Raw genomic sequence first — 12,898 nt, 5'->3', positions numbered from 1 at the left:
TGACCGCTCTTACTCTTACTTGAAACAGGTGACAGTCTTCTTCTTCCCTGAGGAATTACTAGTTTTATTTTTGCTCCTGCTGTCGTCTTTTTTTTTCTTACGATGTCGACAATCATGAGATTTGTGAGCCATTTTATTACAAACGAAAGAAGTCGTTCTCGGTCTCTTATTAGCAGTAAATTTGTCACCCTCGTCGTTGGCGATAGAAGTAGTAAATCTTTTTCGATATGCACTAGCCGTTAGTTCTTGCAGCAACACACTTCGTGAATTTATGTCGGTAGTGAACGCAGGTTGCTGTAATCGCGGCTCACGTTGAACACAATATGCTAGCACTGTAACTACAGCTATCCGCTCAAGTCATGGATTTCCAACGAGACATCAACGTGGTCACCAGTCTGCTGATATAGGCTGACAAACACTGATCTTCTTTTTGTTTTCCTCTATTTACTTGAATTATCACTGCAGCTGGAGTTGCAATAGAACCAAAAAGGGCCAAAAAGAGTTTTTTGAATTGATGTTAGTGCGTCAGAATGGTCAGCTGTGTTATTAATCGCTCGATCGGCTGACTGGACGGTCGAACGCATTACAATACATATGCTATACTCGTATTGTAACTGACAGCTGGTCGAGGTCACCTCCGACATCAGCTATGGCCGTACATACGACAGATCACAACAATAGCAGACACATACTAACTCGATGATCCACCGACAAGGTCATGGATAAGGAAGAGAGGACGACGATGTAGCGTGATGGGCGATCACGACGAGTATAAATAGAAGAACCGCGGAGAGCATCTTCAGCAATTGACCAGCACAGCGCCGAACTAACTCACAATTCAGGAGTAGATTTTGTAAAAGAGCAGTTGACCGGCATAGCGCCGAACTGACTCACTCGTTATCAACTCTGTTAAGGAGCAGTTGACTGGCAAAGAGCCGAACTGACTCACCTAAGTCTTGTAACGAAGTGTTTCTCGTCTGGAGGGCACTATCGAATTTAGCTTCAGTAATTTATAGGATAGAGATTTAAGCAAAACGCTTATTTCAACTTAGAAAATTTTGATAAAGTATAGAGTCCACGAAAGCACGGGATGTCTAGGGAAATAGAAATTTGAGCATAGAGCAAAGTAAAAAAATTTGAACCATGGAAACGATTAGAAGAGAAACCTATAAATTATTGTAATAATATTTTGTTTTTGTTATTTTTCATTGTTGATTTTAAGGATTCAGTTAGTTTGAGCGCATAGCGCAACACTGTATCATTTCTTTTGTTGTTTTGAATGATTCATTTTAATTAAAACTTACTTTGGTTGATTATCAAAAGTTTGTACAACGCGTTTGTTTCTCTGTCCTACACGGTTTTTTATTCAGAATTTCACCTTCCGTAAAAAAACCGACAGGCAGCCAAGGTTGTCCCTGGTCTGCAGGATCGGTGTTGTGTTTGGGTCATCAAGCCAAGTGTTGCAACTAATGTAGCTACGACCAAGGGTGGAGGAGTAGAAAATGAATACACAAACTGAACTTGATTTGGGTGTATTCAAGGTGCCATTGAAATCGAACTATATACAGAGTCGTGTGATACAAGAGTAACTACTATGACGACACTCATATCACGACTGACCTCCTCATTCCTCAGCTCATTCTTATACCTCTATGACACACTCACACACATACATGCATACATTATACAAAGCATCATATTGCTTGTAACACCAAGGCTAGAAGTAGGAAGGCGACTCTGTTTACTCCGAGTTCGCGGTCAGAAGGGAGCACCGGGAAACCCGCATCTCCGAACAGATGACATACACATCGCTCTCTTGTCTCCGATCGGTAGCAAAAGCGACACAGCTCTTGTCTTACGTGAGGGAGCACAGGAGGGAGGTGCTTGTTCATAAACCAAGGCGGCTTTGGAAACACTTAAGTCCGTATAACCAATTGATTCAGGGTGTTTTTGGGTCGGAAAGACCGATCCTTCTGTTTGCCCATCAGAAGAGTTCCTTTATATTATCCATATTTACTTTAATTCTAGGGGTTGAGGCAAAAGAATTACACAATAACGGAGTTTTCTCACAGGTACATGCCTCAAGAAAACCGCACACGTTACAATATACAGGGTGTCCCTAAATTGAGGGACACGGACCAACGAGCGTGATACCTGACTGAAATGCAACCGAGAATTTCTTTACCGGAAGCTCGTCCGACGCATAGTTTTTGAATTATAAGCGATAGCGTTAGGCCAATCAGAGTGCACCATTTCATCTGGATTTGCCGCCACGGAAATTGCTGTTTTGTTCGTCTGGGTGAATTATTATTATTCGGTTACAAAGTAAATATCGGCACCTCCCCTCACTCGCTGTTGTACCCCTTCTCGAGCGCTGACCTCGGTATTGTTGCCGCGGCACACGCTGCCGGCCGCACACCCACGGACGCACACTCGTGTGTGTGAAACATAAGCGAATGCCCGACTACACAATACTACGAAACACACATACACGAGTGAAAATAAAAATAAATCCCCAAATAAATCAGCGGATTTAAGATTTAATGTTATAAAACACTTCCAACCATCGATGTATGCATAAAACTAGAGATTTTAGACGATTGATATGCCGTTAGGGTTCATAATTAGTCATTCAATCAATCTGAATTATGCTTTCCGAACATTTTTTGTGTCTTTGCAACATAACTTTTCCACTAGTTTAAAATTCATCATTGACATCAGATTTTTCAATAATGCGAGGGAACAACAACTCGCTGAATTGACGTGTCAATAGGTTTGTAAATCAATTACAATTCACCTGAGTTAACACAAAATAACTGAATAAATGAGAATTCACTAAATCACTAAAAATGATAACTGAAATCATGAGAATTATTTGAGATATAACTGAATTAGGAAGAGTTGTAATAAGTCAAGTTACGTTGAATTACTTTAGATTCGTGCCAAAATTTTCTGTTCATAGAGAAAAATAATCAAATTCAAATAAAAAAGTAATTGTAAATCAAGAAGAAGAAAATTCCCAAATACCTGAATTCAAATGAAGCAATTTCAATTTAATAAATCTATCCGAATTTGAGGAAAAGTGATTATCATTATTTGGAATAGAAAACTGAAGTCGAATTACATAAATAAATTCAATTGATTCAACTCAAAAAATATGGTGTCATTCAAATTCCCAGTTATTTCCTCGTCGATTCAATGTGGGTCTGGAGCCGCTTGTTTACTCACACGAACGATGCAATACAGTATCGATGTATGTATGTGGTTTAAGTATTAATTACTCAAAATTTATCAAACTTAAAAATATTTTGAATAAGACTATGAATTATCAAAATATCTCTTCTCATATTAAGACTACACGCAGAAATTTACCAAATCGATTAATCTTTACCAATTCAATCGAGCCGTGTCTGATTATTTTGTTGAAATCGATTAATCGATACATCGATTATTCTCAGATAAGTGGCCATCACTAGCATTGATCTCAACAATTTCAACGTTACTTGCCACTCCAGACCCACATTGAATCGACGAGGAAATAACTGGGAATTTGAATGACACCATATTTTTTGAGTTGAATCAATTGAATTTATTTATGTAATTCGACTTCAGTTTTCTATTCCAAATAATGATAATCACTTTTCCTCAAATTCGGATAGATTTATTAAATTGAAATTGCTTCATTTGAATTCAGGTATTTGGGAATTTTCTTCTTCTTGATTTACAATTACTTTTTTATTTGAATTTGATTATTTTTCTCTATGAACAGAAAATTTTGGCACGAATCTAAAGTAATTCAACGTAACTTGACTTATTACAACTCTTCCTAATTCAGTTATATCTCAAATAATTCTCATGATTTCAGTTATCATTTTTAGTGATTTAGTGAATTCTCATTTATTCAGTTATTTTGTGTTAACTCAGGTGAATTGTAATTGATTTACAAACCTATTGACACGTCAATTCAGCGAGTTGTTGTTCCCTCGCATTATTGAAAAATCTGATGTCAATGATGAATTTTAAACTAGTGGAAAAGTTATGTTGCAAAGACACAAAAAATGTTCGGAAAGCATAATTCAGATTGATTGAATGACTAATTATGAACCCTAACGGCATATCAATCGTCTAAAATCTCTAGTTTTATGCATACATCGATGGTTGGAAGTGTTTTATAACATTAAATCTTAAATCCGCTGATTTATTTGGGGATTTATTTTTATTTTCACTCGTGTATGTGTGTTTCGTAGTATTGTGTAGTCGGGCATTCGCTTATGTTTCACACACACGAGTGTGCGTCCGTGGGTGTGCGGCCGGCAGCGTGTGCCGCGGCAACAATACCGAGGTCAGCGCTCGAGAAGGGGTACAACAGCGAGTGAGGGGAGGTGCCGATATTTACTTTGTAACCGAATAATAATAATTCACCCAGACGAACAAAACAGCAATTTCCGTGGCGGCAAATCCAGATGAAATGGTGCACTCTGATTGGCCTAACGCTATCGCTTATAATTCAAAAACTATGCGTCGGACGAGCTTCCGGTAAAGAAATTCTCGGTTGCATTTCAGTCAGGTATCACGCTCGCTGGTCCGTGTCCCTCAATTTAGGGACACCCTGTATATGTATATATGTTCTGTGACGTAAGCTATGCCTAACTCAAATAGACAAGGTGTAGCTACCACTTTCTACTACGTTTGTTTCAGGATGAAAAATCTGCTATTCATTATTTTTTACACTCGAACCAAAGGATAAAAAAAAATCCAATGCCGATACGACCTTATGCGATTAGCCTTTATGATTTTTTTTTAAATTACGGTTTAAACGTGATTTCTATATGTATAAAATAAGAAATTCTGAGTGACTTATTAACGTTCAGGCCAAACGTTTGGACTTAGGAACATGAAATTTATCGAGCATCTTTCTTTCATCACGTGAGCAGCCACAAAAATTATTTTTTATTTTTTTTTTGATATTCCACTTCCCCGGAGATGAAAACGGGTAAAGCGTGTTTTTCATGTATTTCTCGATATCTCTTCAGTCCAGTCAGCGAGATCGATTTAGTTGTTGCTTATAGCGGTAACTTATTTGAATATCTAAAAATGTTTTCGAGCATTTTCAAACATGTTTTTATGATGTAATAGATGTCATTAAATCAAAAGGTGGATTTATCAATCGGTAACATTATAACTATATGCTTGATCGTTGAGTCTTACTACTATTATTACGTGATTGGCAGAGAGGTTACATGCAGAGGAGTACAATATTTATGTTGAATAAGTTGAGTTCTAAGAGTATTGACGAGTAATTTGCAAAAAATATTTCTTGTCATTCTGCTTCCCATTTGACTCTCTTCCCGCCTCTTACGCGAATATCAGTGAAAAAAAATGTACAGTATTTTGCAGGATTTGACATACAAATACAGTAACAGTTGACCATTACAAAAGTAAACTTAAAATTTAAAGTGTGCGTCAGGGAAATTAGAAGTTTAATTACTGATTTTCTGTAAAAATACGTGTTATATATCAGGCTGAATCCATCTCAAATCATACAGGCCAGCAGAGGTCATCTTCCATAATTGCTCGGAACTGAAGTATGTTCTTCCTCGCCCAAAATAAGCGGACATATATTTGTGTTTTGATAATCATATCAATTATGAATATGAAAAAAATAAAAACCAATGTTTCATTTTTCAGAATCGGAAAGAATGATAAAATAAAATAATTGTATAAATCAATTGTAAGCCTCTTGTGTTGCTCAAAGATAGTCGGCATGAAAAATAAATTTAACATACGATCCCAAATAGCAAATCGATTGAAAAATGCTTCTACGAAATACAAAAACTGATATTACATTATTTTTGCAGGAATTCGCATATGCAGGGAAATGAAGAATTGAATTATATTCAATGGAGGCCTTCTTATTCTTCACACTATTCCGGAGCGTATCTAACCATGTAAATATGACTGCCAAATCAAAATAAGTAAAAAAATCAATATCTCGACAAATAATATTAAATCGATTTTGCCGTTTATAGGATATATAGTGTATACTCTCTACCAAAACATACTAAATTTTCAAAAAAATCGAAACTGGATTTTTTCAGATGAAATACTTTTTGTTTTTGTTTTTTCAAATCACTATATTTTTTGCAATTTTACCAATATTTCGGATTTTCATATCTGATTCGACGGAGTATGAAGTTTTGCGTATTTCAAAATAAGATTTTTTAGAAAATCTCAAAATTGCGAAATTGACGGTTATTTTTCGGAAATTATATATTAAAAATCAGAAAAAACCGATATTTACCATATAATCATAACAAATCGCTATCGGACGTGAAAAATTGATATAGATAATAATAAAATATACGTGTCCGCTTATTTTGGGCGAGGAAGAACATACTTCAGTTATTATGTAATATGACCCCACTAGCCTGCATGATTTGAGATGGATTCAGCCATCAGAACTCTAAAAGCAGGCAATATCTGTTTTAATTCAATTTGCATGAACGAAATATTTCAGTCATCGCAACTTTATAACAGAAACAGGACTGGAAATGTTGTAAAAATCTCCCAATTGATTTCTAATTCACAAAAGATCAAGGAATATTTAATTGAATAATAATTGTATTAAGCATAGACTACAATTTGCTGTGAAAGCATTTAAACTGTAAAATAATACGTCAGATGCACACAAAAATAAAATCCCCGACTCTGGCGTGAAAGGATAAAAGAAATGAATTCAAATAAGATGGCCTCAAACTTATACGATGTGAATCGAAAGCCTCGCAATTTCATATAACAGTTTAAGAAAATCACTCCAAGAGTGTAGTACCTGTACTTTTGACTGAAAAATACCTGCATGTTTTCCTAATTATGCATTAATAAACTTAGTATTTAGACCCGTATTGTACCTACCTTCATTACCAAGGACGAGTAATAAATATTGTTTTACTAGCGTACCACTTATGCAATGTGAGAAATCAAATTCTGTGCAATAACATACCTGTCTCCCTGTTTGCCTCGATCCCAATCACGCCCTGTTTTGTCTTCATTATGGCTTCCTCTACTTAATGGACTCCGATCTCTGAAATTCACACCTCCACCACCACTGGTTGTAACACCAACTCCGAGGCCACCTCCCCCACCTCCGATTCCACCACCACCACTGTCTCTGTTTTTATTTCTGTTTTTACCACCTCTATTCCCTCTCGGTCTTCTACCTTGGCCTTGATTTTCTGCCTGATTACTTTGGTTATTACCACCGAACATGTTGCCTATTCCTCGATTCTGGTTTTGGTTCCCAGCACTACCACCTCCGAATTGGTCACTTCCCGCACCCCGATTCTGATTTCCCGAACCTCGATTCTGATGACCAGTAGCAAATTGTTCTCCGCTGCTCCGATTTTGGTTCTCAGCCGCAAATTGGTCACCACTACCTGCACGATTTTGGTTGACTGGCCCACGATTTTGATTCATGTTGCCAAATTGATCATTTACGGCCCCCCGAACTTGGTTTCCTGTTTGGTTCCCCCCAAACTGGTCGTTTCCAGGCCCCCGAGAGGGGTTTACACCAAAGGAATTTTGATTAGATCCTGGAAACTGTTCATTGGTGTTGTTTCGGCTTAGATTACCCCCTCCAAATTGATCATTAGCAAAATTCTGATTCTGCCCACTATTGAAGCCTTGATTTCCACTTACAAACGAATCGTTGGGGCTTCCGAATTGGTTATTTCCAAAAGAATTGTTGCCTCCTGGTTGCAGTGGTGGAAAGTTACCCTGGATATCAGATCCCCCTCCGCCACTGGATGTTCCAACAACCCCTACATTGCCAGGTCCTCCCCCTCCTGCGGTAATACCACTACTCGCGGTCTGGCCATCCTTTTTAGCAGGTCGGACATCTGGATGTAAAAGAAACTATAATTATCACAAAAACAAAAAGAGGAAAAATTAATAATATCTTCATTCATAAAAATGATTTTGTAATTTTCAATTACGTGATTGCTAGACTGCGGATGAAACCAGCAATATTTGGGAATAAACTCTTGTACCTTTGCTATTACTCATTTCGGAATATCTCAGGGTTTCTTATTATCTTGGTAAGATTGTGTTGTATTTTTCATATGATTTTTAAGATTTAGTGATATATGTGAATTCAAATTACAGAATCTTGATGAACAGATTTTGATTCAATTCATTACATTTACCGTTGATAACATTCTACAGCATAAAACGGACTACTAATTTACATTTTCTTAGTTATTACTATGTACACTAAATGCTTGACATGGTTACTTCAAACCAAGGATTTAGGGTCAAAATTCTTTTCTCATAGATTTCTTTTTTGGGAACTGCATACAATTAAGTACATTTCTTTGTATACCTGCTAATTTTAGTAGTAATGATGAAATATATATAAAGGTGATCTTCATTCAGGCATATTCAAAATTTCTGTTAAGAAACTTGAAGTTGATTTCTTTAAATTTTATTGTGATTTAAGCGGAGACTATGGTGAAAATTAAATAAAAAATAAATAATTTAGTTTTTGAAAAGACTAAAGAAGACATAATCAAATATTCTTTCCTGTGGGGTGCATATTATTGTACTACGTGTCACGGAAAAATATTTTAATCTTCTGCAATGAGAGTGTATGTGTAATAAATTATTGGCAGATTTCCAGCGTACAGCTGTGAAAAGTTCTTTGCACATTACAATTTCATCGCAGAAGATTAAAATTTTCAGGGTGTCGACTGCAATCGAGAATTTCAATCCCAGCACTGTTCCAGGAATTGCCGAGAAAAATAATTGAAAAATTCAAGGACATTAATTTCGTTTGCTCATGAACTTTTCAGGATACGATAAATTGGTCAGGTAAGAAATTAGAAAATTTATACAGCAGTGTATATATAGAGTGAATGGTCCGTCTGCTAAAATTTAACATATTCAATGCAGTGTATTACAAATGAAATGTCGCAGTATTCTGTAAAAAATGTTGTATATTAACTATTCCAGGACAAATCAAAATATTGCAGGGCTTTGCGAGGACTTAAGGAGTGATTTTTGTTTTCTTGAGGATACTCAAGGAGCAATAGACACCCTGAATTTTCTTTCAGGACACACACTGCAATAATCTCAATCTTGCAGAAAGGGATATTTAACTACATATTTTTTAGTTATTCTAAAAACGAAAAATGCGGTATTATTAAAATTTGATTGAAATCCCCATTAGAATGGTAATTTTTACGACTGTGTTACATGTAAAAAAAAAAAAAATATATAAAAAAAAGTAAACCCCTGGAACCTCATGCCTAAGAAATTAGCCTTAACCGATAATAACCTAAACATCAAGTTGAAAATATTGAAAAAATTAAGGTAACTACTACCCATTACACAGACATTGTGGTTTGCCATGTGTAGGCTGCTAATGGTTCAAGAGTCCTAAGATTAGTTTGTGGCGATTTATTCACTCCTACATTCCACACTTGTGAAGACTTTCCCAGTATATGTACAGTGGAAATGAAAAGTTCAATGATACAACAGATAATTGAAGATGCCTGTGGATGATAATGCAAGATACAGATAATGTGTCAGATTTGAAGGGTATATTACCTATTCGTCTGCCTTTAAACATGTTTCCATTTTCATTCTGTATTGCTTTGAGTGCTGACTGTTCATCTTCAAACTGCACGAAGCCAAACCCTCGGTTAATTAAGGAACCAACAACAGTGCCATACTTCTGAAAATGCTCCTCCAATTCATGTTTATTCATGTCTTCTGTCTGCAGATGACCTACAAATATTCGGCTGTTGATGGTTGCCGGATCTTTCAATAATCGGGCAGCCATTGTGTAACAGATTTCTGTGTCTTGTGTCTGTAAAGAAAGTTGTAGAAATTTTTTAAAAATAAGAACAACTTTTCTGCAAAGAGGATTGATCTATAAACTGATTATGAGAAATTGGCCAAGCAAGTATTTAACTCTCAAAAGGCATGTGTTACCTGCAAAAGAATTGTAAATAATAGATCGTTTTTTGTGGAGGCTTGAAATTAGGAAATTGTTACGAAATGAGTTGAATACATTCCAAAGAAATGGATTTTTTATTAGACAATTTATCTAGTTTAGTTATAAGCATCAACATGTATTTTTTAACAATAAGATTTTTATTTGCAGCATTTACTTGTTTAAGATGTGTATGATAATTCAGTTCCAGGTGTCTTAATCCAGGACTTAGTAGGAATATCTCTCAATATACTTATGCCCCTTGAAAATGTGTATATGCAGATGACAGTCTTTTATAACGACCAGATCAAAGTTCGTAAAACGAACATAACGAAACATGGAATGAAATGTGTATTCCGCAACTTATAAATTGTTAGAAATGTAGTACACACTCAACCATAAAGACCTGAATAAAACATAATGTATCCATTCTGGAACTGGGAGCCATACAAATTAATTCTCAAATTAACATATGGGATGAAGAAATTAATAAGTTAAGACTGTTCAATGAATGAACAAAAAGTAAGGAGATAAATAACTTTTTGCTACACGTGCTTGAAAATTTTGATTTTTGAAGCCTATGAAGTAAGCATAAGGTGTTCTATTTTCAAACAATTTGGAAGACAATATTGGTGTAAGCGTAAGCTACATAGCCTCAATTGCACGCGCTATGAGTAAGCATGTTGACACCAAGGGTTCGAGTCAAGCCAGAGTTGAGTTGGAGTCGAAATAGAGTCTAGTTGGAGTTGGGATCGAATTCAGGTTGAGTCAGATTCTAGTTAGAGTCGAGTGGAATTTGGGACTGAGTTAGGTTAGTTAGGTTAATGCAAATTTGTTTGATAGTAAATTATCAGTGCTATTGCTTCTGGACTCATTATTTAAACCTCTTTTTTTGCACATGTGGTTCACAATGCTAACACAACTCTAACTCGATGCAAACACAACCCTAACCCAAATCTGACTCGACTCCGACCCTTGGTATATATGTGCTCAGTAGCACCTTCGGTGTTTGTCAAATCACACTTTCCATCACACTTGCTGCAAGAAATAATGTATGCTACATATGCTAATAGGCGATGTCTGACTTGTGTGATTACAGCACTTGCTTTGGCTTACGCTGCGTTCACACAACTACTCGTGCAATTGCAGCACTCACCTTAGGCTTGTACTGATGAATTCAGATCAGTATTTGTGTGAATACAGTACTCGCCTTTGGCTCAAGCTGCAAACTAAATACTCATCAGAAATTATTCACTTTCCACACTATAAACACGATTTACTATCTTGACCAAATTTGACAGTGAGAATTTGTATATTTGACTTCATACGATTCACTGATTGGTCACTTTGCAGAGATTTTATTTATGAAGAACTATCTTTGTTTACAGCTGTTAATCGCAAATGACAAATTTCCTATTGAAAGAAAAAAAAATTTATAGCAGCAAACTTTCACAAGGAACACATCAGTAGCCTGTTGGGTGACAGTCCTAGGTCATACTGTACATCAATATTCAGAACTTCATGTATATTTTCTAGGTCGATTTGTCTCTATGGGTTTAATCATAAGTCAACACTCACAGAGATCAAACAGCTAAAAGACAAATTATCACTACTATTTATGCACATCACACATTAATGACCTCAAAACTTATATCACATGGAAATGAGTTTGAACATTCTTGTACGTTTTTTATTTCCATCACTGATAAATATGCAATGTGTATTTGCACAATAAAGTGCCCTGTATGGAATGACGTTAGTCATGCAAGAAAGATAGGAATTTTTTTTTAACCTATGTTAATTCATCGCACAGGCCTCTAGAAATTGTCATGTTTTTTTATTACTCAAATATCACAGCCATGAAAACCTACTGGCAACTTTGCCAATGTTCATCAATCTGACAGAGGGTTTAATCACAGTATGTAATGTGCCATATATCTTCGGAGTGATTGCAAAACTTTTACATGACTGGTCGTATTGCACTTCAATCACTGTCCATGCAAATAAACAGCGTAATAAACATGGAATACCCACGACTATCATGATTTGTTTTAATAACAATAAAACATGACGAGTTGTCCTTTGAATAGTCAAAGTTACAGAAAGTAAATGGTGATTCTATACTTACGAAGTGTAATATGCTCCAAAGAACGTTTATGTTCAATTACTATCGAGGTTATGTTTGCCCCAGTCAAACTGAGCGTCAGTGATCAACTACGTTGACATCACTATCCCAAGTAGTTGAGTAAAATTTATTTGCTGCTTTCTCGTCTTAATTAGCGGCTATTTCCTCCTAGAAGGTACAGGTAATATATACAAGTTGTACTATGTTTGTCGAAACTAAACGTCGTGATGTAGAACGCAAGATTAAATTAAATTACAGTCCATTACGTAGACGTGATTGTATGGATAATATTACATCGCGTTATACATACATAGTCCCTTTGAGTATGCTGGAAGTACACAAATGGTAATTTTATTTCACGTTCTATTTTCTGCCTTGCAATAACAATAGTCAACGCCAACGCGTAGGTACATGGCAGAGGGTACGCAGAGTTTCGTGAACTTGGTTTCCTACACGGTTGCGTGTGTAGGGATGCAGTTCCATTGCAACAACGGATTGACGAGGTTTCGCTCTGGCGGAACAACGGAATGAAATAAACAAAAGTTACTAAATTCCGAATTCCGTTGATGGTGTGACGTCATGTGACGTCGACGGCACTCCAACAAAAATTCTCAAATGCTAGACAATAGAAATAAGCGCGCGAGTACAGTTAGACACACGTCAGCAATTACCGATGGTATTGAAATACTTGTATTGGACAACGATAGTTCATTCGCGCTAACCAGATAGAACCGGAAAATAGGGTATTCTGTTATAAGGTATTAAAGTAAGGTTTTTTTACC

At 36.1% G+C, this 12,898-nt stretch overlaps 1 protein-coding gene across 3 annotated transcripts in view; it reads right to left on the bottom strand.

Annotated features, from left to right (window-relative positions):
• The window catches only part of LOC124298055 (PE-PGRS family protein PE_PGRS30), a 34,690-nt gene extending 22,064 nt beyond the window's left edge, over positions 1 to 12,626 (bottom strand). For 2 of the 3 annotated variants that reach the window (XM_046749615.1, XM_046749624.1), the window contains exons 1-4: positions 12,427 to 12,626; positions 12,120 to 12,284; positions 9,604 to 9,865; positions 7,001 to 7,895 (exon numbers count right to left, since the gene is read on the bottom strand). In XM_046749615.1, coding sequence (XP_046605571.1) covers positions 7,001 to 7,895; positions 9,604 to 9,838 — 1,130 coding nt within the window. In that variant the 5' untranslated portion in view covers positions 9,839 to 9,865; positions 12,120 to 12,284; positions 12,427 to 12,626. The remainder of the gene's footprint in view (positions 1 to 7,000; positions 7,896 to 9,603; positions 9,866 to 12,119; positions 12,285 to 12,426) is intronic. The other variant, XM_046749634.1, reaches the window with a different exon arrangement.
• Positions 12,627 to 12,898: the final 272 nt, after the last annotated feature.

The sequence above is a fragment of the Neodiprion virginianus genome, chromosome 1 (assembly GCF_021901495.1).
Source record: "Neodiprion virginianus isolate iyNeoVirg1 chromosome 1, iyNeoVirg1.1, whole genome shotgun sequence".
NCBI lineage: Eukaryota > Metazoa > Arthropoda > Insecta > Hymenoptera > Diprionidae > Neodiprion > Neodiprion virginianus.
Note: the sequence above shows the minus strand (reverse complement) of the source record. Positions and strands in the feature narration are given on the sequence as shown.